The 25,130-nt window shown below is 46.5% G+C and overlaps 1 protein-coding gene across 1 annotated transcript in view; it reads left to right on the plus strand.

The window, feature by feature from the left end:
- The window catches only part of LOC135385811 (hemicentin-2-like), a 384,675-nt gene that overhangs the window by 252,447 nt on the left and 107,098 nt on the right, over window positions 1-25,130 (plus strand). Inside the window, exon 2 of the mRNA XM_064615341.1 lies at window positions 7,916-8,233. Coding sequence (XP_064471411.1) covers window positions 7,916-8,233 — 318 coding nt within the window. The remainder of the gene's footprint in view (window positions 1-7,915; window positions 8,234-25,130) is intronic.

Below are 25,130 nucleotides of genomic sequence, written 5' to 3' on the forward strand. Positions count from 1 at the left end.
TTTTCAAGGTTGGAGCTGCTACAAAAGATAACGTTCGGTGCCGATGTCTCGCTCAGGATCCATATTAAGGGCGTTGCCATTTTTGTTGTTGCTGGTATTCAGTTCTCGTATCCTTGCTTTCTGTTATTTCTGTTACGCTAGGCTTTGCATGTCGGAACAATGTTGCCATATAATGTATAGCATCATAGGCGTGGTCCAACAAGCCGCATAAAACAGAACGAAAAAATTATTGAGGAGCCACTCGCTGTATATTTTCGCTGTATATTTTTCTCCGTATTCCCTCCTACCCGGGCCGTGGACCCAGGACGGGTAGCGTGCCTTGAAACGCTCCGTCAGAGTGCTAATTGCGATACACGTCGTCGCACCATTTCATCTCGCGACATATCCTCATTCCTTCCTTCTCCGACATGTTGGCGTTCTATGATAATTACAGGGCGTACAAACCATCCTGACAATGTCGCCGCCGGTAGGGGTTGCCAAGCGTGCCGTCAATGGAGAATCTGTAAAGTTTGCCACATAAATAGTCGGCTTGAGCGATTACGAAACTAATACCCCAAACGCACTGACTCAGCATCCACATTGCGCGCAATCGTGATTATGCAGCGATCGTGGTCGACCTCAGGTGCGGACAAAGCGAGTCTCGGCGACAGAGGTCAACAACGGAGACACTTGTCCTCCGTTCCCGAACGTGATTACCAGAGGGGTGGCCTCCAATGTACTGCTCCATAGACGAAAGCGTGCTGGGCGAATGCAATGCATTTTGGACAGGTCCTGGTCGCAGGTCACAGCAAACGTCAACGCAGACGCGACCTTAAAGGTGGCCGCGCCCGTGGTCGGCGGCAAAATCGTTTGTAAACAAAGCGTTTACTGTTTCTGGGCACCGTTTCGTGCGTCTTTTGACCTCGGTAATTATTTTCATCCGATAATCTCGCATTAAACGTGCAGTTTTGCACATGACGCCTCGTACTATTGACCACTTCCAAAGATGCGATGACGACCCGGTATTATGACACACTGAGCCGATGCGATCTACTTAAGCAAAGAAGAAATGGGCTGCCATGCTGCCATGTCGCGGAAGAAGCGCCGTATAGTTTGCGCTGGCAAAATACCTTCATCTCTTGGCTTTATGCCGACGGGAATGTCTCGCTTGAATGACATGTAAGTCACATGACCTCAAAATGACGTTTCCTATGACATGTGACAAGGAAAAGATGGCAGTTTTGCGAAAAGCACCCGCTTGAGGGTAGTTACAAAAATGGCTGGTTTATGTCACCCCGGTGGTGATGCGCTCTTCAAGGAGGGTTGGCGCAAGCGCTGTGGCTCTTTTTCTCTCTCGCCTACTCGCTAATCGTCCTTCCGGTTCCGGGTTGGTAAGATGGCGACGATGGCTACCGCCCGCAAGGAGAAAACAACATGGACAAACGCCGAAATAATTAACTGAAATAGCATTTGGCTTAATGTGAATTTCTTTCATACAGACATCCTGAACCAATGTATCCTTTTCATTTGAAACTTCAGTCGGTATTGTGCCAAGCTGTTGTCAGACGGCGTCAAATGAAAACATGGATCACGAACGTGAAGTGCGGACGGTCCAGGCATATCCAACGGGATTCCTGCGACCAGGATTTCGCTCCGATTCAGATTGTGTGCGAATGCGCGTTTGGGGTATAACACCGGTCGTTAGCTTTTAACCTTTCTTGAGTATTCCTGGTGTGACAGTTCGAAGTGAGTTATTATACGTTGTTCGCGAAATATGGCAATACGTTAATTCGTATAGTGACAGGTATTAGGTGACAGCCTTTGTAGTAGGCGACGAATTGATTAACACGTCATCCTAGCAAGAGGATGCATAGCGCAGATAAACTTCGAATCTATAGGTTTATCAAGTACGCATGAAGAGCGATAAATGAGTGCATTGGTCGTCGTCTTCAACGATATCGTTCGCTAGATTTTGTTAACAAAGCTCTAGTGGATTGAGGCCCAGATACCCGTCACTACTCTGGCGATATCATAGCCGGCCCACGTGCTGCCACAGTCATGATGCTATGCACCAGCGGCGTGGCCGAGCGGGTTAAGGCGTCCCGCTCATTGGTGGAAGCAAAGGTCGTGCTGAAGACTGGGAGGTGATGTGTTCCAATCCTAGCACCGGCTGTGCTGTCTGAGGTTTTCACTGGGTTTTCCGAAGACTTTCCAGACGAATGTCGGCACAGTTCCTCCTGAAGTCGTCCCAGGACGCATACAACCCCCCGTCCCCACTCCTTCCTGCTGTCCTCTCTCCACCTGTCCACACCTGTACGCCACTCATGGCCACAGTTGCTTCGCGGCGCTAACACAGAAAAAAAACTCAAATACTCATACCATGCAACTCGCACAAGAATGCTGCATACTTCAAGAAGAAATCGCTCGTGGTTGCGAATAAATTAATGGAAGTCGAGTGTCATTTGATAAAAAACAGCGATTGCTTTATATTAAAGCGTAACGACAAGAGTTCAACGGAGAGAATTGGAAAGGGTTGAAGCATTAATCTTTCACGCCCTTCATCTGACGGGGCGGCGCATCCCGCGTGAAAAATGCATTGTCATTTCACGCGTCTCCATAGCGCCTTGCATTTAAGAGAAAGAACGCTACACGGCAATAAAGAACCAGTGTTAGAAGAAAGGAGAATTTTTGTAGTGAGCGAGTCTCCTTCTTTTTTTGAACTGTTTCGTTTTCTTGACGATGCGTGTTCTCGTGTCACTTCATCTTTTCGCATTGTTTACGTTTCTCAGCAAGCCTTCGACGCGCATTTCTCGCGGCGGAGATCGCAGGTGGCGATATCCCGCGCAGCTCCCAGGAAAGACGAAAACAGAAAAAGAAAAAATACCGACAAGGATGTTCACTGTTCCGTGCGAGGTCAACGACAACAGCGTGTGCGACATGGCCTGGGACGACTTCATTTATCGGCAGCACTCTGTGAGGTGGACATTTGTTTGCCCGTGGCGCGGAAGCTGAACTGGACGACAGAGTAGTTCTCCTTAGCGAGATCGAGAACTGCCGGATATGTATGAAACGCTTGTGTTGTTCCGATTAATGATAATAACGTTGATTTACGGAGGCCGATAAAGACTCGTAATTATGTTGGAGCTTGGCGCAGGTAAGAAACAATGCAGCCCTTATAACTTGAGTATGGAAATAATACTGAAGTAAGACGTCAAACAAAATGGTTTGTGGTTGCTTTTCTTGCGGTTGAATAGGTGGTTTGATGGTGGCGTGGGGTAGCGAAACGCGGAGCCGGGTATGGAACTACCATGAAGTCCACCACCATGTCAAGCGTGTCTATAGTATCGCGCACACTACGCATATTTCGCCAGTATAAGGCAAAGCTATCATGTCTTGCCTCAGAAGCATGCACGATGATACTAATTTTTCTTGAAACATTAATAACTTGTTAACGAAATTTTACAGTGAATGACAACTTCCAGTTCAGTGGCAATCTTACAATGAAATTTTCTTCGCATTAATATATTGTGGAGCAGAAGACGATACAAGCTTATTCGTGGTATCAACGAACTCAGGAATTAATATGGCGCCCATGCAAGTAAACAAACATGACGATGACAATAGATTTCGTTTCTGCCTAGAAAACATTCGCGTTCTTCCCACTTTCAGAGTTACATGTATAAACAATCGTTTTACACGATACACCTTTGCCGCAGTTGTTTATATAGTTCAATATTCCATAGCCCCCTTCCCCCTTGTTTCTTCGTGACCAGATTGAGGAGCGCCGAGGGGCCGGTGGGCGGCGACCGTAAGAGGCATGTTCGCAGCGCCGAGGGGACGCTAAGTGCTGCCCTGTTTTACCCTGGGACATGGTTGGACGGTCAAGAGGTCCCTGTTTCCTTCTACTGCAGTAATTATGTGCATACACTAGCAATACCCTAATTTATGAAAGCCCTTCCTTGTGAAACGATAGAAGCAACAACGCAGAGTGTTGCAGTTCAGGTCGGGCCCCCGTGGCTACTCTTGCAGTGAAGGGTTGTTGTGGACATAGCCGGAATACGAAATAATAGAATCACTCCAACGCATGTGCTAAAGCTAAGTGCACCCAGTGCTAAGACTAAGTGCACCCAATGCTAAGACTAAGTGCATGGTAAAACCACGTCATATTAAATTTACCACAAGAAGAACAGTCTCTGTTCGAAATATCGGCGGCTGTCGTCCTGAAGGTCTTCCCTTAACCTTTCCTTACCAGTTCGCTGGACTGTCTACCTTGATACTTTATATTATGATTTTTATCCATGTGCTGTTCATGGCTTTGGAGTAAAGTGGCTAGACGTCCTGAGTTTGGAGCGATACGTCCCACTTTTTCAATTGTTGTCCCGCTGTCACCGGGCGGACTGGGGACGACGTCTTGTCAGCATTGGTGACAATGAACCCTCGTATGGAAGAAATATTGAGCTAAACAGCAGAAGGCATGTTCGACTTTCCCGCTGCTCCCATCTTCGATCTAGCCAGTACAGCCGCTCAAGGTGTTGGCGGAGGAGTCATTCACATTTTCGAAACTTTATCGAAGGCAAAGCTGGCTTGCCCACGGTGTGTACATCAATGTGCCAAAGTAGGAGCATGGTCTTGGTTTAATGATCAATCACAGCGACTATAATAGCGAAATGGAAGTGTTCAGTGTTCAACTGGAAATGGAAGAATCCAGCCAAGAGCTCCGGGTGGCAGTCTCATATTTGCAAGTGTCAAAAAGTATTAAATTTGTCCTGTGTCAAAGTGTCCTATCTACGCGCAAGGTACCACGTAAAATAAATAAAAACGTGGAGAGAGAAGGAAAGAAACATGAAAATAACGCCATCGGGTGTAGGCAAACTATATACAGGGTGTCTCCTTTTATCTACAACAAATTTTCATAAAAATGGGAGTTTCGGACGCTTTTACATTCGCCATTGGATTACTCCACAGGGCTGCTACTAGGAAGCCTTGTTTATTCTCAATTAGGGGACTAATTATAGGGACACTTCGGAACGATCGGTGAAAAAAAATTGCTGCACATCGCAGTTGGCGCATAACATTCACATTACATCTGCCATCAACTTTGTTTCTTCCTCATGTGACGAATTATGCCTCAAATAAGCGAGCTATCAAACCGAAACAGGAATGTGGAGAGGAATCTCAGAAACTTTCCTCTCCGAAGGCCAACGCGTTACGTCACCCTGCATGGAGCGCACAAATAGAATACCACGCAGGTCGTAGCTGCTGTGTTACATTCCCGAAACAAAACAGTGGACGAAGATTTGGGATCAGACTACTCAGACACAGATGGAAAGAAACAGCGGTCACCTGCTTCCCTGATAGTCAGAAAACAACCCAGGAATGGTATGACTAATGCACGGTGACGTTGGCTGACCAGAGAAAGAAAGGAGTACTCCCATCGACGCTAGGTGGGAGCCAGACTTTTTCAAATTTCAATAGTCGTTTTTATGATTCCACCTTCGTTTTCAAGTGAGATATTTCACTACTGCGTTCAGTTCGTGTAAATGACTGTGTGAATACCGCAAGCATGAAATTAATTTGGTTGCGAAGTCTCCCTTTAACAGATATATTTTAATAAACTTTTTAGTTATTGACTTCAGGGAGCACATTGCAATTGTAATATTAAAGCCTGATCTTCACATGATGCGCTCGAACCACTGACGAAGCACGAAAGTAATCGCAGCTCGCGCTACAGACCCAATTATTTCAGCTCTGCCGTCTGTTGCGCACCTCAAGTGGTCGGCAAAAGAGCGACGGTGACATCGATATCTCCGCCCTCACTTAGCGTCACAGAAAAACGTAATGTTTGACGATCTTTGTTTTGTTTTTCTTTTTTGCTTGCAAAAGGCTTTGCGCATCACCACTACATATAAGCGCTTATCGTACCGGGGAAGGGCAAGAGCTGTGTCCGGCAGGATGAAATGACTGATACGGCAAGCGACTGCGAACACATCAAGGAACGAAAGGAAGAAGAAGGAAAAACAAAACGAAGATCGTGAAACATACCGTGATAAGGGTTTGCCAACATCGCGTATTACGTTTCTCTGTGACGTTAAGGGAGGGCAGAGGTATCGACGTCACCCTCGCTCTTTTCGCGATCACTTTCTGTTTCCAGCTAAAGGCCGAGGTGAAATACTTGGGTCTATAGGACGCGCTGAGATTACTTTAGTGCTTCATAAGTGGTTCGAGCGGATCATGTGGTGATCAGGCTTTAATATTGCGATTGCAATGTGCTCCCTAAAGTCAATAATTAAAATGTTGATTAAAATATTTCTGTTAATTAGTCGCCTAACTGAGCACAAATTTGGTTTCCTAGTAGCAGCCCCGTAGAGTAATCCAATGACAAAAGTAAAACCGCCCTAAGGCGACTCCCCTTTTTATGAAAACTTGTTGCAGATAAAAGGAAACACCCTGTATATATAACAGAATAAAAGCAGGGTCCTACAACCGGGATGCCCTTTCACCTTTCGTTACTTTATCCTTTATTTCCTAATTCTTTCCTTCTCTGTTCTTTTTCTTCTTATTTTATTGTTATTTTCTTGCGGAATACCCTATGGAAGAAGGTCAGCCTTTTGCGCAGTCCCTCAGCTTTTCCCTTTCCCCTCGTGCATGTAGAACGGTCTTTTTGGATCGCTCTGAAATAAAGTACCACAACAACGTGCACGTGAGGTCCACGTTGCTTCATCTTTTTCACCATTGTGTTGTGGCCTGTCTGTGAATACGCCCTTATTGCTGCTTTCTGAGTGGACAGACACTTTGTCACGTGCTTTCTCCAACCTTTTTCCCTACGAGCTCCCGTGACTCAGTGGTTAGCGTGCTGGCCATGTCACGTCGAGACTGCGAGGTATCCGGGTTCGAATCCCGCTGCCGGCTGTGCTGCCTGGGTTTTTTCCTGGGTTATCCTCAGACGCTTTCAGACATATGGCGGCACAGTTCCCTTAGAAGTCGGCCCAGGACGCACATTCCCCCAGGGCGTCAGTCGTGACGTTGCCCGCCTCTGTGAGGCCGACAACGGCGAGCCCTTCCACAAGCACCACAAGCACACAACAACCTTCTCCCCTCAGACCTCAACCTCAGACTTTTTCAGACATATGTCGGCACTGTTCCCTTAGAAGTCGGCCCAGGACGCACATTCCCCTAGGGCGTGAGTGGTGACGTTGCCCACCTGTGTAAACGGCGAACCCTTTCACCATCCATCACCACCACCAACCTTTTCCCCTTTTTCTCTCTCTTTTTTTTTTTTGCTTTAGTTGTGACGATGCCGACTTGTGTGCGGCCAACAACGGCAAGCTACTTCGACCCCCCCCCCCCCAACTTTTGTTTCTTTCATGCGCAGAGACGTACTGTCGTAGCGATAGCAAGAAGACACAACGTCTAGATGACCTTTCCTCCTTCTTTTCCCCCTTTCTGTTCGAATAAATATATCCTCCCCCGACCCCACCACCCCCAGATGCCCCGCCATGGGGTTGGGGGATTATGGCCACTTGACTCTGAAGTAGCCGGTCCCACGCTAAGTTTTTTCGTCAACATCACCATATTATTCATCAAGCAATAACGCGCGCTTAACGGTGAGTTTACAGACAGAAAACGAAACAGTACCAAATGCAGCATGATCACTTCACTTCGACACGTGCGTGCAGAAAACACCACACTTTGGGATATACTTAATGGGATACTTTGGGATTTGGGCTTACTATTCTGGATATAGGACATAGGACATAAGGGCACATCGGTAGCGCACTGAGAGGTAACCAGCGGATCAGAGCGTCTGCTAGCATCAAAGCATCTTCACGGTTTTATGCAGGCTATGTATATTGTAGTGCTTGATGCATTTCTAAGATGGATATGCGTATGAAGATGCAACGTTCAGTGACTCTTGTTTCTTGGCTCGTTTACGCAGTTGCACGGGTGGTAGCTCTGGCAGGTGGCGAAGCCCATCTACCCTGCGACCTATCCCCGGCAAACGACTCTGTGGCCCTTGTGCTGTGGTACAAGGACGCCCTGCCAACGCCGGTGTACTCCGTGGACGCTCGACGAGGTGATGTGGCTCAGGCCAGGCACTCATCGATCGCATGGGGTCCGAGGGCGTACTTTCTGACGCAACCACCTGGACTTCGTTTACAGTCACTAGCGGTCGGTGATTCGGGAGTCTACCGCTGTAGAGTAGACTTCCGCAAAGACAGGACGAGAAATCACGAGACGACGTTAACGGTTATTGGTGAGTATACCATTCATGCTTGCTGGAATGAGGGAGGTTATCGTCCAGTTGTAGGGTATTTGTGCAGACCCGCGACACGCTGCTCGGGGAGAAAATCTGGAAGACTGGCACCAGACCCCGTGTCCGAGTGGGTTAAGTTGGTAACGGTCTTACACGCAAAGTCTGGGAGGGAGGTCACCAGGAATGGAATACTGGCACCGGCTGTGCTGTACTGGTGCTTTCCCTGTGATTTCATTTCCACAACGGCCGGTGACTCACGATTGTGCGGGTTATAGCTGTTGACGCTCAAGGCTTCGCTATAAAGGTGGAAGCAAATTCTAGTAGGGTTCAGGTTTAAACAGGCCTGAAAAGTCAATACAGGAAAGATAATAGTGAGGTTTAGTATATCGTACCCTATTGCCTTTGCATACGATATACTAAAACTCACTAATGGTTTGTAGGTTTATCTCAACCCTACATCTTTTTACTCACAGCAAGGAAATAGAAACGGCGATAAAACCTGAGACAAGGAACAGAAAGTAACAACACGACACGTTGTTATTTTCTGTTCCTTGTCTCAGGTTTTATCGCCGTTTCGCAATGTACCAGCTCGCCTTCACCCTTGCACTTCTGCCAAGGAAATAAAAGTGAAGGAAAAGAAAAAAAAAAAACCCGATGAAAACACATTAAAGATGACAGCTTACTAGCTGACGCATACTAAACGATAGGAGAACACAAAGAACGCTACAAAGCAACACTACGCAAAACGATAATGTTATTTTTATTTACTTCTCATTTAACTTAAAGTACTGCTTGCTGTAGCATGCAGATTATACAGCATAAGCTTGTGCGTGTGAAGAGTTATGATTTCAGTTTACAACAATTTTGCGGCAGATGAGGTCGGTTTCTTCCCACCGCGCATGTTTCGGGAGATTGGCAGTGTCCGTTTCTTTTGCACCAACTGTGGAGGTTTGCGGTGCAAGGGTACGCCATTCCGAATGTTCAAAGGTGCAGAACGCTGGTGAACAAATGTTACAACACATTCTTCCAGTCCTTTTAAATACAATCAATTCGGAATTATTGTACTCTCCCGGACACATTTTATGGGATAACCTTTGGACTATATTTGCTCGTTCTTTGCTTTTATAATAAATAAATGCAGTCAGACCAGCTCTTTCACGGTTTTCGGCATGACATTTTCTGACAGACTGGTTTATAACGAGCACTTCCGTGCATCCCAGCAGCAAGCGAGCGGCTTTGACTTCTAGCTTGTTTCCAAAAGCCCCATGCTCCCGAAATGCACTCGATTGCCACTCCGTCTATTTGCTATTCAGAATTAATCATCGGTATCCGACTCGCTCGAAGCGTAGGATTAATTAAGCACCACCTTTCCATCATCAAAGCGTCTGGTCCGTCAAAGGGTACTGACTCTCGCTTTGAATTCTGATGCGTAGGTCGTTCCATTTGCATTTATCCAGACATGCGCGTTAGCCGCCGCCGCAACGCATTCTTCGTGGGGAACCCATCTGCCATTCCTAGGTGTCATCAGAGGTACACGTAGCTCTACGATATCTGAAGTGTTGCTTCCGCTATGTGAGAATATTGTGTAAAGTATTAACATAAACATCAAACTAAGCCAAAAGTTTCCTCCATAGTCGCTGTACTTACTTCTGTCTCAAAGCTTCTCTCCCCCGGATGCCCGCAAACTTTTTCTTCTGCCCAGCTTTTAATACTCCCGTCCCACCCTAGTAAGTCCCCTTCGTCATTACCAAGGCACACAGAAGTAGAACGCCCCGGTACTAAGCACAGAGACTTCGAACTTGGAACTTGAGGAAGGAATTATTTCACCGACATGCAGGTTGAGCAAGCAAGATCACAGGATATTACAATTAAAGAGAAAACGAGTAGATGAAGAAGGAAACCGTGATTAATGTTGAAGTAATGCGTTTTGGAAGACTGCTCCAGATCATTTATCAGGCGCGCATTTCCGATGGGGATAAATCACGTCTTGAAAAATCGTCTAACGCGGAGTCATGCTGTGTCGGGTGATGCTGGAAGGACTTGCTTCGTGGCACGTAGACCCACCAGCGACATTATTGTGGCTCTCATTTATATGGGCGCTTCTTGGCCGCACTATGAATCTCTGCACTTTATTAACGTAGCTTATTCTCGCTTTATTAATATTCGCGCTCCATCAGTATGAATGAGACGTTCTTTACTTCGCTGTCAGTCCTACATACATGCACACACAAACCAACGCGTGAGCAGTCGATGTAATGCCATCATGGGATGTTAGATATGACGAAATGACTTCCAGGAATATTCTTTTCCCACTTGGGGCTAGGTGTAAATAATGGCAGGCGATTAAAAACCTAACCCATTTCTGTACCGCCCGTATTTCGGAGAGTGGCAGACCTAAAATGAGAGGCGTTAGAAGTATTTTGCGTTGCTAGTAATCTCTTACTTTTTGAGTAATTTTGCGGGTTGTTGATCAGTCTTGCGAGCACTTAATCTTTCAAGTAACCTGATTACAATTTGTTGGATAATCTATTACCGAGTAGTCGATTACCTTGCGACTAAAGGCTCACTCGTAGATAAAATCGACCCACAGGCTCCATCACTGCCTTTCCTTTCGGGTTAATTCCAGTAGGTGGATGTCATTCTAGTAGCATTTCGCGCGTATGTTTTCAGTGCCCGGAGGCGCTTTAATCTCTTGCAACGGCAACACGCACAGTAGGCCGCAGCGGGGGAAAAGGTCAACGGTTCGGGAGGAGGTGTATAGAGAGGTTGGTTGCGCAGAGGACTACGTCCGTAGTTGCGATTGTCCTTCTTCCACACTGCTATGTCGAGGAATTCTCCTGATATATCGCCATGACCTCAGGTTTCGGAGTTGTTTAGCGCGATTGAGTAAAAAGGCAAAAACAATTGGTCGTCTCATGATTGAACATGATTGAGAACCCGGAGGGTGTTCAGTCCCAACATGTCATGTTCAGTCACAACAGTCACATGTTCAGTCCTAACCAACACGCACTTCACATTCTCGCACGTCTAATGATGTAACTATCTAACGAAAATTTCCTATTCTGTGCAAAGAACCCTAATCTCAGAAAGCACATTACGGTATCTGTAGTATGATGACTATTTTTCTAACCCTATTACTCATTATTATCGAAAGTAACGGACAAACTAATGCGCTACTTTTTAGCCATTACTCGGTTACATTTTTAGTCGAGTAATTTCTAACGGTAAAAAAAATACATTTGCCACAAGAGTAATTGTTACTACTACTCTTGTGGGAAAAGTTATTTTTTACTTACTAAGGGTAATCAATTGCACTCTCCGAGTAACGTGTAGAATTCTGGTGCCAACTCATGAGGAAGTTGTCTAAATTTTCCCTTCCCGTCTAATCTAATCTCAAGGAGAAGTTGTAACTCCGGCAAGGGAACACATCGCCACAACCATCTCCACACGCAGAGGAGCCCCAGCTGGGAAAATTTCTCTTTATATTTTATGCAGTCATCACCCAAGAATAACAACCGTGTTATCCTCTTTTTTCCCCCACTTCATTCGTTTACAGTTTAGTGTCATCAGGTGCCGGCTATATTAAGGAGTCATGAAAATAACAGATAAACAGAGAATAAATTGACAGCTTTGGCAGACAAAACAACCAAAGAAACAAAACGAAAAGGGCAAAAATAGCATACAAGTTTCATTCCGAGTTTCGATAAAGTTTCACGCCTACGCGCGCACTTCTTCAGACATGGACTAACTCACTTATGGGACGCCCCCTCGTACATTCCGCATGGACATACGTAACACCGTGCGTGGACGTTTGGGACACTAAGGATGCTGTACTTAGCAACACAGGTAGACGTCTAATAGAGAAAATGTCGAGGAAAATGGGAGGGCCCTGTCTGGGAATGTAGGGAATGTAAGCAACGTCACTGACTCTTACAGAAGCCCGCTTCAGCAAGGCTTCATTTCTGTTCTATTTCTGCTCCTACCTCAGTCACTTTGCTTTCTGGAATATGGAGTTCGAAGGAGCACTTTCCAAGGAGCACCTTGACTGTACGCCACAGTGTTCTTTTATACTTATAAAAGTAATTATTGACACGTGAGAAGCCTTGGTAGAATATGTTTCTAACCCGAACTAGATGTAGCATTATGTTAATGTCCTTGCTCATGGGGTATGTAGATTTGATTATACTTCACTGGGACATCTTGGAAATTGATTGGCTGACACGCAAAGCGCTGCATGGCACCATGATGGCATATCCCAAGTGGATTGTTCGTGGATCGCTCTGGAGGCAGACGGGAAAGATAGCCGACGGTCAAATCCAGCCATGCATGAGAGTCGTGTTGGGGTTTACAAATCTGTTACCAGCTCTTCCTGGTTTCCTGACCGAGCGGTTATCCCTTACAAAAGTTGGCTTGTCCTGTCTATAGAATTCCTAACTTCGTTTTGTAGACTGTATCTAGTATCTACCCACTGCTACTTTCTATCCACTTAATCTAAAGAAACTGTATATAAGTCCTATTAACAAGCTATGACTTTTCTAACCAGTGCTGCTTTCTACTTTCTGTCCACGAGGTGCATAACCATTTATACACCTTCTACCGACAGATGTATATACACAACTTCTCGATAAATTGTGTATATACATGTGTCTGTAAGGAAGTGTATAGAAATACACAATGTCTATACATGGACCGTTTATTCCTAGTAAGAGAGGGAAACCCGCGATTGTGTAGCACTGCGTATGCTTGATTTTCTCTGGACCTAGTGAGTGTCTTGTTGTATCCGGACTTAGGCACAGAAACCATTGTCATACGGAATTACTTTATTCCATAGCCAACAAAACGTACACTGACAGCGGCGGGGCAGACAGAAGACTCACATCCGCTTATCGGTCCGCTTTTATATCGTTCGCCGTCAGAACCAACCAATGGGAGTGGAAGTAAACAAGCGCGTCAAGGCTATCGCTGATAACACGGCAATACATTCCTAGACCATAACACTTCCTCCCTCTTAAAGACAATGCACAAGTAACAACCAAAATCCATATCATCACAGTTATATAGAAAAACACTTCCAACTATAGTCTAGCAACATCTTTATACAATATACACACATTCTTAACACAATTCTCTCAACAAGTTACACTGGACCTCGACCCACTCATGAATACCCGTATCGGTCCGGTTGCTTACGAATCCTCGTACCACGTCTTAATTGGACCGGTTCTAGTTCATCAGTAGAGTCCCTTTGCGAACTAGGCACACCATCGGAGCTTGAACTAGGTATTGGCCATGAGAAGGGCATATGCCTTGTCACGTCAGTGGCTACAGGTACGGATCGAAGGTGGTCCAGATGAACGAACCTAATTTTTCCTTGAACTTCCACAAGAAAGGTGACGTGGGACTTTACTTTTGTTACCCTCCCCGGAAGCCAGTTTACATCCTCGCCGCGAACAGTTTTGACGAACACTTTATCGCCAACTGAGTACTGCTCACTGATGTTCCCGCGTCTCTTATCAGCCCTGTTCTTGATGGCTTGCATTTTTGCTTTCATGGTAGGCGCTAGGTCAGGCTTCAATTGATCTAATCTGGTATGGACTTTACGACCCAGAAAAAACTCGCTTGGCGATTGATTTGTAAACGTGGGTGGCGTGTTCCTGTAAGCGAATAAAAAGTTGTCCACACGATGTTGCAGCGAGCGCCGACAATTGGAGTCGCGATCCGCTAACGTGGCCTTCAGTAGGGCCTTCTTGAGGGTCTGAACTGCTCGCTCAGCAGCGCCATTGGAGGCAGGATGATAGGGAGGGGTTAATGTGTGTTTTACACCATTTGAACGAAGGAAATGCTCAAACTCGGTAGATCTAAATTGGGGTCCGTTATCTGAAACAGCTTCCCGAGGCAGTCCATAGGCCGCAAAAATGGAACGAAGTTCTTCTACGGTCTTCTCCGCACTAGTGCTGTTCATCACGCGTACTTCTAACCATTTCGAATGCGAATCGATTACTACCAAAAAGTACTTTCCTTCCTTCTGTGCGAAGTCTATGTACACGCGATCCCACGGCGCAGTGCACCAGGACCACGGTTGTAGTGGGGCCGCCGGAAGTGCCGGTCGCACACTTTGACATATTTGACAGTTCCGCACGGTCCTCTCCACATCTTTATCGATTTCGGGCCACCACACAGCGGAGCGTGCGAGAGCTTTCATTTTAGTTATACCGGGATGTTCCTCATGCAACAGGTCGAGAACATAATCTTGCAACGCCTTTGGAACCACAACTCTATTGTTCCAAACAATACAATTCATGTGGACCGACAATTCCAGCCTTTTATTAAAAAATGGCTTTAACTCTGGCGGCACTTCTCGTGGCCATCCTGACAACGTCAAGTCTCGAACACCTCTCAAAAGACTATCTCTGTCTGTCGCCCTTTGTACCTCCAGAGCACTTAACGGAATATCTCTTAATGGCGAAAAATACATGATATCTTCTACCTCCTCAGTCGTATCTGGCAGAGGAAGGCGTGAAAGCCCGTCGGCGTTACATAGGGTGGAACCCTTTTTGTACGTAATTCTGTAACGGAAATTAGCGAGGAAAGTGAGCCATCTATGGACGCGACTCACTGCGACACAACTTGAGTGCTTGTGAGGATCGAAGAGCGAAGACAACGGTTGGTGATCAGTAACGATCTCAAATTCACGTCCCAGCAAATATTTCTCAAACTTCTTAATACCAAAAATAATTGCGAGAGCCTCCTTCTCTAAATGAGCATAATTCCGTTCACATGTTGTCAATGTCCGTGAAGCATACGCGACGGGTCTTTCTTCCCCATGGTCGACTTGCGATAGAACGGCTCCAAGGCCGTGACTAGAAGCATCACATACTAGACGGATCTCCTTCTTGGGATCGAACAATGCTAACAGTTGGTTACTTGACAACAACGCTTTACACTTCATGAATGCCTGACGACATTCTGCTGTCCATTTCCATTTGTTACTTTTGCGCAATAACTTATACAGTGGCTCAAGAACAGTGGCCAAGTTCGGCAAGAACTTTGCATAAAAATTTACAAGACCCACAAAGGCTCGAACTTCCGTGACACAGGTGGGTTCTGGGGCACTCATGATAGCATCGACCCTTTTTGGAGCAGGATGCAATCCGAATTCATCAAGAACAAAGCCCAAGTACTCAATCTGAGACTGAAAAAACTGACATTTTTCCAGGTTTACTTTGATGCCGTGTGCCTCGAGCCTTTGGAGGGCTTGTTCAACTCTTCCATAGCACTCCTTTATGTTTTTACCACTGATTACCACATCGTCGATGTAGCAGGCACATCCAGAGATACCCTTCAAGACCTGGTCCATGACCGCCTGAAACATTGCGGGCGCGCTCGTAACCCCGTAGGGTAACCGTCGAAAGCGAAAGAGCCCTAAATGCGTGTTCACCGTACATAGCTCCTGTGAGCTGTCATCAAGTTCTAATTGGTGATACGCTCTCGACAAATCTAGCACTGTGAAGCATTTTCCTCCCGTTAAGCTCGAAAATATGTCTTCCGGCAACGGCAACGGGTAGTGGTCTATCTTACTGACTAGGTTGATCGTGACGCGATAATCAGCGCAAAGACGCACCGAGTTTCCTTTATTTTTAGGCACGATCACTAGGGGCGTAGCCCACTTGCTGTTTTTCACGCGATACACAATTCCACTGTTTTCAAGGTTACGCAACTCGTCTTCAACCTTTTCTCTTAAGGCGTATGGAACAGGTCTTGATTTACAGAAGACAGGGTTCACATCATTCTCAAGTACGATGCTACCTTTGAACCCTTTTATGGTTCCGTAACCAGGCTGAAACACACTCTTGTGCTTCTCTTTTAAGTTTTCTACATTCCCAACGTTTCCTGCACTCATTATATTACAGGTGAACAAGTTTAGCCAGTCCAACTTTATTCTGCCCAGCCAATCTCTCCCAAACAAAGGTGGCATCCGTGCACCCTGGCAGTTCTCCACTAAAATCAATGGCAAAGAAAGGACTTGTTCTTTGTACTTCACATTAACATCTACCACGCCTTGTACAGGAACAGCGGTACCGTTGTACGTATTCAATCGAAATTTCGGTTTCCGGCATTTCTCTACCTTGCTAAAAAGGCGCTTATACTCGTCTACCGACATAATTGATACCGCCGATCCTGTATCCAATTCCATTTCAACAGGTTTTCCATTCACTTGAACCGTGACCTTGTAGTCATTACACCCGTTTCCAATGGTGTAGAGCGTGTACAGTTCCATATCGCTCTCACACTCATGACCAGTGTCCACTTTTCTTACTGGCTTAGTTTTAGGATTCTTCCCTTTATCACGAGGAGTTGTCCTACACATTTTTGCAATGTGCCCCTTTTTCGAACAATTATAACATTGACTTTGCTTAAAGGGACACTCACTAGCTTTGTGCAGTCTGCCACAACGATAACACTTTTGAGAAACTGAGTCTCCCACAGTCCGAGACTTGAATTTACCTTTCCTTTGTGAAGGTCTTTGGTCCTTCCAAAGTACGCTTTCTCCTCCCTCGGAGTCTTTCGTCGTCCCAGGTACGTTGTGCATCTCACGTGTTTGCCGTTCTGCGGCTTCCATGCTGAAGGCTACTTGGCACACCTTATCAAATGTGGCTTCGTTGTCATCTAGGGCTAGAAGGCGACATCGGATACTGTCACTGCTCACTCCAGCTATAAATCGGTCCCGAAGAGCCTCTTTTTGGAAGGCGCCGAAATTGCAGGGTATGGCGAGCGACTTCAGAGCAACGATAAAGTCACCTATCGACTCATTTTCTTTCTGGCTCCTTCTCTGAAACTGGTACCGCTCAGCAACTACTGAACGCTTTGGTGCGTAGTGTTTTTTCAGCTGAGTTACAATGTCCTTGTACACCGCGTCTTTGGGGGCTTTGTCCAGAAGAATACTACGTAGAGTGGTGTAGGCTTCATCCCCAAGGGCTGTGAGGAACAGTTGAGACTTCTTGTCTTCCGGGATGCTGTTCGCTGCCACATATAACTCAAAACGTTCGACGTATACCTCGAATGAAGCGGAAGCAGGGTTGAATTCTTTCAGTTGCCCTACAGTTGTCATGGTGATGCTGCCCGTTACTGACGTTTTGTCCTTGGCCGTGGTTCAGCCTCATGTTCGGCTACTGGGGCTCGGGTAGTCCATCGTCTCGTCGCCACTGTTGTATCCGGACTTAGGCACAGAAACCATTGTCATACGGAATTACTTTATTCCATAGCCAACAAAAACGTACACTGACAGCGGCGGGGCAGACAGAAGACTCACATCCGCTTATCGGTCCGCTTTTATATCGTTCGCCGTCAGAACCAACCAATGGGAGTGGAAGTAAACAAGCGCGTCAAGGCTATCGCTGATAACACGGCAACAATACATTCCTAGACCATAACATGTCTCAAACCAAAAAAAGTAAGGAACACAGACGTTATGTTCATGGTAAATATAATACTCCAAGCTACTCCTCACTTCACAGTTGTTTGTATGTGTAATTGAATTAATCTTACGCACGTCACCCTTCGATTTGACTTAAAGGCGAGCGAGGCTCTCGGATTCGCGGAAGCTCTCATAACAAGCACTATATAGTATATGTTCTTACTTAGCAAGGCAGCGTGACTACCTTTCTAGGTGCGCTTTTTCAACTTCGGAGCCCTGATACCTCTTCTTTGTTTGTTTGTTTGTGTGATTGTTTTCGATTTTAAACACATTGTCCGTTATGGGAAGTCCGAGAAACCAACGAAGAAAAGGAGCGGGAGAAAATGAAATGTGTGGTGGCAGAGGTTGACAAAAAAAGAAAAAAAGTATGTCAGAAGGAAAAACTGAAAACCTGTGGTTTAGGTAGTAATTCTTTTGCAAGTAGTTAGGATCTCTATCAGATTCTAATGAAACTCTATAAACAGTAGATAAGTCTTTTTTGTGAGAAATCCTTGCGATTTTTCATACAGGCTGCGTGCCTACTATGTATATGGAGCCTAAAATACGCGTGTATAGACTGTCCTTTGATGAAATAAATAGACGTTCTATAGAATGTGGTGTGCCAATTATCAGTTCGTTGTCTATTCAAATGTGTTAACAACGTGTATAGGATCCCTATAGACAGGCTAAAGATTCGTAGGTGTCTTGTGTATAGAATGTCTATAGACAGTAGAAACCTTTTTTGTAAGGGCTATGGATCTGGCCTCTCCTTTTCCCCTGTATCGGACAGGTTGCTCTTTCAAGTCCGGGCATGTTTGTATGACACTGCAGAAGCCGGATAACCCGAGTTCTCTTCTAATCTAGTCTGATGTAGCTGCTCCAAGTTCTATTTTTGTGTAGATCGACATATCTCAACACTGATATTCGCATGCAGATCTACATACGACGACAGGTAAATGATCCTAAGCAGAGTGAAGGCGCGGTGAAGAACTATCCTGAACGGAGCCTCCTGCAACGCCATACGTTCCCAACTTCCCATAGAATCTCCATAGGAGGTTCCGCGAGGGACAATGTAAATTTGCTTCAGCCAGCGCACTGCACTGTTCATTGTGATTCCGATGTATTTACACGGTTTGCAACCTGCAATGGGAATGCCGTTGACGCTGAGGCTAGTGAGATCCCTTTCAACATGTGGAATATACACTCCAGGAGCCTGTTCTAATTGTTTTGACGCGGAATACGTATTTGTCCGCAAGTAGTACGAGGGGTTGTTCCACGAAATTCAGCGCAACGAAATTAGGATAGAGGATAGATTCAAATTGCTACAATAGTAGATGCACAGCCAAGATTATATGACACGATAGATTGTGGATGTACGCGTGATCTACCTCAACCCTGGCCCTGAGACGGCGGCGGCACATGGGGGGTGCAGGGGGATGATGATGAGGGAAGGCGCGGTCAGCCTGCTCGGTGGTGGCGGCTCGGTGCACCCCGGGAGGGATAAGGGTAAATCAGGAAAAAGAGAGATGATGGTTGCACAGGAGAGGGAGGGGTGTGCAGTATCTGGGATTTGGGTAGTCCAAGACGACTACCCACCGCTGACAACATGCTAGCATTACTCAGTAGCCTTTATTGGGATGCTCCCTCTACCACGGAGGCAAAAATGGCGTTAAACGCTATGCGTGTAGGTCAGCTGTCTGCGCAGCTCTCCAGTTTCCCTAATTTCCCCCATTGCCCGTGGAGCAACCTCATTGGTCCCAAGTAAGGGGTCAACCCTTGAGGGTGAGGCGTACATGGTGTCTTCTCTGGCCCATGTCATGCTACGAGTACCCTCATATTACTGCCTCGTGACTATACAGACACTTAGTTACGTGATTTTCCCCGAAACTATCTCTCTCGAAGAGTCGAATAGGCTTCGTCTCCCCTGAGCAGAAACCAACTGTCGTGGCGTATATTGCGCGCCACTGCGGCAGTGATAACTCAGCAATCGGAGAGGCTACAACGCGATTTTGACAGTTGAAGTGATTCCTAATAACAAGTTACGGAATACTAAAGTTATAAACTACTAACTACTACTAAAAACTAACCGCTAACTAAACTAAAGTGGAAAAATGGCGAACTAATAATCGTAACGCAGTGTAAGAGTGGAAAAAGTGAACAAAATTTCGATCTGAGCTCGAAGTGTCGCAACACATTTCCAACGACCATGCGTAAAACGACTTATGAATCGGCTGTTGGCGCTATCGGAATAAAGAGGAGGCACAACGTGGAGCCATTGAGCGGTGCCGAGCTGAGGATAGCCGAGTGAGTACAGCGCTGGAGAGAATGTTGCAAAGCTCCGTCGCGCGACGTTAACGTCAACGTCAAACGACACCGCCACAAGACGACGCTGATGTATTCTACGTAGCAGATGTGTTTTTCATACAGAGCATCGTTCGTTTCCGATGAGTCACAAGGTCAGCAACACAATATTGCACCAGCATTCCACTTCATAGATGCAAGTCACGTAGCACGCTGCTGGGATTCGATTTTGTGTATCACTGCGCTGAATTTTGCAAGTTCACGATGTCCGAGGGAACTGCGAGCATGAAGTGTCGTGCATCGATTAAATATTTCAAGAAGGAGATTCGACACCTGCGTGTATTCAAGAATGCACGAAAAATGCTAAGGGGACCTTCCTGTTCGCATGCGACTTGCAAAATATGGTCAGCATTATTTAAGCACGATAGGGTGTAGTTCGAAGATGAACCATGGGCATGCCGGACATTTGAAGTCATTGCTTCCGGAATCTTCCACGAAATGGCGCACATGATTTTAAAAAATAGCCCTGCGACGGTTCTTCTTGGTGGCAGAGGACTGCGTTCATTTCCAAAACGCAAAACGATCCTAATCCCTCTCAGAGCTGATTTTCTCGAAAGCGTATTGCACTTTTTGTCTAAATATTTAGGTCTGCAGATTCCAGGTGAGCTGCAAGTGTCTGCGGGTTCTTGGATTCGGAGAACGGTGAATCGCAGTAGCAGACGAATTCTGACTATTCTTCCACGTGGCGAAAGAGGGAGAGGAGGCAATGAGCAGGCCTCCTGTCTTTAGGTGGCGTTGCTCCAAAGCGATTAATTTCTGAGTAGACGCCGATGAAGGTTGTTTTCATATGCTGTCTCTTTGAATGTTAGAACCGCACCAACCGGGGACTGCAAGAGTCTCCTCAGGGCGTGTTCGCAACAAGTGCAGCCTTAAAAGGATAGAAGTGCCATGTGGTGTCTCCCTTTCATTTTCCATTTCTATCCTTTATACTTTCTTTTTTGATCTCTCTCTCTCTCTCTCTCGCCCTTTGTTAGTTTATTAGTTCCTTTCTAGTTTATTTTATTTAGTTATTTTTCGGATACTTTATTGTCTATTTATATTCTTGCGGAATAGCAAGTCGACACACCGTTTGGCTGACCTTTCCATTTTTCCTCCTTCCTTTTTCATTTTTAATAAATATATTCCCCCTTACCAACGACGAAAAAAGAACCTAAAAAAAAAACAAGAAGAAAGAAGGTAAAGGAAGGAATATAGTATGACGAAACAGACAGAAAAACCTCCTGAACTTTTGAATCTACCATGCACTGAGCGTGGACTACCCCTGGAAAATTTCAGCTTCACTTTCCTCTATATTTTTTCGATATTGCTTCCACGGGTCGCGCAGAGTGCACCTAATTTTCACAGGACGCTTTTCCTCGGTCACTGCTTACTCCCAAACATAGCTTCATTGCGTAGTCCGCAGGACGAAAGAGCGAACTAAGAATAAACAGCTGAATGACGGAGAAGTTAACAGAAAGTCAACAAATGCCGGTGGCGTGACTCGAACCCACACCTTTATCATTGGCGATCATGTGTGTCAGCAATTACACTACGCCGACATCGCGCTCTCGTCAACATACCAAGGCCGCGTTCATGAAGACATAGACACCCATTAACGCCTGCCCATTCTCTCTTGCATTTTCTTTCATATACTCTCACGTTCACACACGGACGAACCACGACAACCATACCCCCATCGACTGACTGTGGCTTCTTGGCTTCCTTGGTGATCAACTTTATCCGCGAAAGAAGCTCCAAACAACAACACCTGGATAGAGAAAGCCTGCTTACTCGTCGACGTGACGTAGCAACTAGTAGTCAGCCAATCAGGACGGTGTTTTCAACGGGGGCAGTCAATCACGAACGTGCTTTCAGCGGTCGTGGCCATGAAAACGAACCACCGCCGTCTGCGAGTTGTGATTGAGCGTCCCCGCTTACTAAGTGGCAAAAAACTGGAAATAGAGCGGAACACGATCCTAATCCCTCTCAGAGCTGATTTTCTCGAAAGCGTATTGCACTTTTTGTCTAAATATTTAGGTCTGCAGATTCCAGGTGAGCTGCAAGTGTCTGCGGGTTCTTGGATTAGGAGAACGGTGAATCGCAGTAGCAGACGAATTCTGACTGTTCTTCCACGTGGCGAAAGAGGGAGAGGAGGCAATCAGCAGGCCTCCTGTCTCTAGGTGGCGTTGCTCCCAAGCGATTAATTTCTGAGTAGGCGCAGATGAAGGTTCTTTTCATATGCTGCCTCTTTGATTAGAACCGCACCAACCGGGGACTGCAAGAGTCTCCTCAGGGCGTGTTCGCAACACGTGCAGCCTTAAAAGGATAGAAGTGGAATGTTGTGTTTTATTGTTCCGGTTGCTGTTCCAGTAAAGTACAACGCCATGCATAATTAAACAACTGAAGAGCGCATACAGGACAGGAACGCTCTCGATCTCTCCAAAATTTTCACTTTTACTTTTGGATGCAGTACAACTCCGGTCAAGCTGCGTACACGAGCTCAGCGATGACCGCGCTTTCCCGCCTCCACCACAATGGTCTAAACCATGCGTTAGAGCGCAGGTGTCATTTGTAAGTAATGCTTTGACATACTGGTAATTTTTTCCGGGTTCCAACAGAGCAAGCACATAATGGTGCACGTCATAGCCTTAAAGGATGAACGGCGTGTCATTTAACGTGGCTCGATACCCTGTTTCATTCGTCAAGCTGTTCTTCAGGAGCCACCGTGCAAAACATTTTTGCTGTGCGGTGTGTTGTCACTGCTCAATCTTCTTTGTTTCTTGCTTCTCAGCTCACGCGCTGGTGACACCCGCTTGAGTTGCGCCGGTCTACATGAAGTCACATGATCGGCCCTGCCACGAAGATAGGTGGCGTTACGACACTCCCGCCTCCTTCCCTCATTCTCCGGCGCGCTGTTTTCAAGACTGAATAATTTTTTTAAAGGGAAAATTGCATCCGGAGAACATGTGTATGAGACCGATACGGTAATGTTTGGCACTGCTTCACTGTCAATTTGGCCGCCAATTTTCTCTTCCTAAAACAGCTTATACATATATTAAACAAACGAGTTCGCCCTGCCTTCTGCTAAGGAAATCCCAGCGATAGTACTAGCATCCCAAGTGAAAAAACGTTCTTGGCCCAAGGTCGGCTGAGAGGAGTTGGCCAACTAAGCCAACCTTGGCCCAAGCTAAGACAACATGGTTGGGCCGAGCTTTGGGATTGACAATGGCCTGAGACTGGCCATTCATTAGCCACCAACATAGGGCCAACCTTTCTGGCCAACCTGGCCAACGCTGACCCATATATGGCAATATCACGGCCCAGTGAGAAATTTTGCGTGACAACGCTACCTCCCAGCGGGAAAAGCAATATTGGCGAAACACTGGACCGACGCCTGCTTCCAACGTAAAACTTGTCGGGCCAAGCTTGCAAAAAAAGCTTGGGCCAAGGTTGGGGATTAGCAATGACCTCACTCGGGCCGACTTAGCCGGCACAAGCTCGGGCCAATGTAAAGGGCCGACCTGACAGATGTAGGGCCGATGTCTGACCAATAAGGAACCAAGCTTGGGTACTGATTGGGTAAACGTGGGCCAATGGCCCATGGAACAACACCTGTGCATGGGCCAACCACGGCCTGTTGCAAAAAAATGCATGACCCAACTATTAAGCAGCGCGCCGCAACCTGCAGGTTTGGCTGCCCGCCAAGGAGAAAAACAACGTCGGCAAAATGCCGGGCCGACGTGTCCTTCCCACCTAAAAGTCGTTGAGCCGTCCTTGCAAAAAAGGTTGGGCCAAGCTTGGCAATAGCTAGGCTGGCCTACTCGGCCTTGGTCGGTGCATGATCGGATAACAAGCTCGTCTGTTGACACGGATCTGTACCTTGGCCAATGACTTGCCAAGCATTGGCCAGCCTGCATTGTGTCAAGTTAGGCGAAAGCAGTCCTGTGGCGTCGCTCGTATTCATACTCAATTGTCTCGCGGCGTAGGGTAACGGCGTAGGGGGAGAATCGTAAAAGCTCGCAATGTGCCCGAGATCACTAGATCAAACAGGTCAGTATAAAGAAATTGCATTTCTTTCCTGAAGAAGAACAGCAGATACTATAGATAGGTTTGTCTCGTTCCACAAATTCGAGAGTCCTGCTCGCGTGTGAGTCAAAATGAAGGGTGAGGTGTCTAAGTTTAATTTGATGCGTACACAAACAACACTGAAATGAGGAATTGCTTGTCGTATTAGCTCACCATGAAAACAATGTCTCTGTTTCTTACTGCTTTTGGTTTGAGACAATCACTTGGCCAATCGAAAGTTGAACTTATGCAGTGCTACACCATTTCGCGTTTCCCTCTCCCTGAGGCAACATACCGAGACTGAACCAAGCTTGCCAAGAGCTTGGCTGGCCAACCAAGCCGTGCTTGGCAAGTGCTTGGCCAACGAGCTCGTTTCTTGGTACAGATCTGACCCCTGGCCGACGGCTTGCCAAACCTCGCTCTGCCTATCACTATGCAACATTGCGCCAACGTTGGCTGGCCGAAAGTGTCGTTGACCAACTGTCATCCGACTTTTTGCCAACGGTCAAATCGTATTTTCTTTCTTTTTGTTTCGAGTAGTAGCTGCATTGTTTTCGGGTTTGTTTGCAGCCTAGGGCCGACATTGGCCCGTCTTTATTATGCCGAACTCTCAATAGCATGCCCGCAACACGTCGCACAACGTTCTCAGCCCAACGTCGTTCACCAACTACCACAGTGAGCGACATCAGACCGATGTTGGTCCAAGTTGCAGTGGCCGACTTAGTCGCTTGCCGACCAGAACCGACCAGTGGCCGATGGTTGGCATTCGTCAATAAACCTCTACCCGAGAAACGTCATCATGACGTTGGTAGACACATCGAAACCAAAACAGATCGGAAGGGGAGGGCTGGGTTCCACGAATGGGCGATTGTTGGCTGCCACCTATTGAAAGAAAAGTAGGACTGAAGGTCGCGTCCTTTTAAGAGACCATCGTAATCCCCTCCAGACCGTGACTTTCGGGCGCGACCTTGTTCGCCACTAGGTTTGAACGTAGTTCAACTCTACCAAACCGTGGCGCTGTCGAACATTATGACGTCA

Source organism: Ornithodoros turicata, chromosome 2 (genome assembly GCF_037126465.1).
Source record: "Ornithodoros turicata isolate Travis chromosome 2, ASM3712646v1, whole genome shotgun sequence".
Classification (NCBI taxonomy): domain Eukaryota; kingdom Metazoa; phylum Arthropoda; class Arachnida; order Ixodida; family Argasidae; genus Ornithodoros; species Ornithodoros turicata.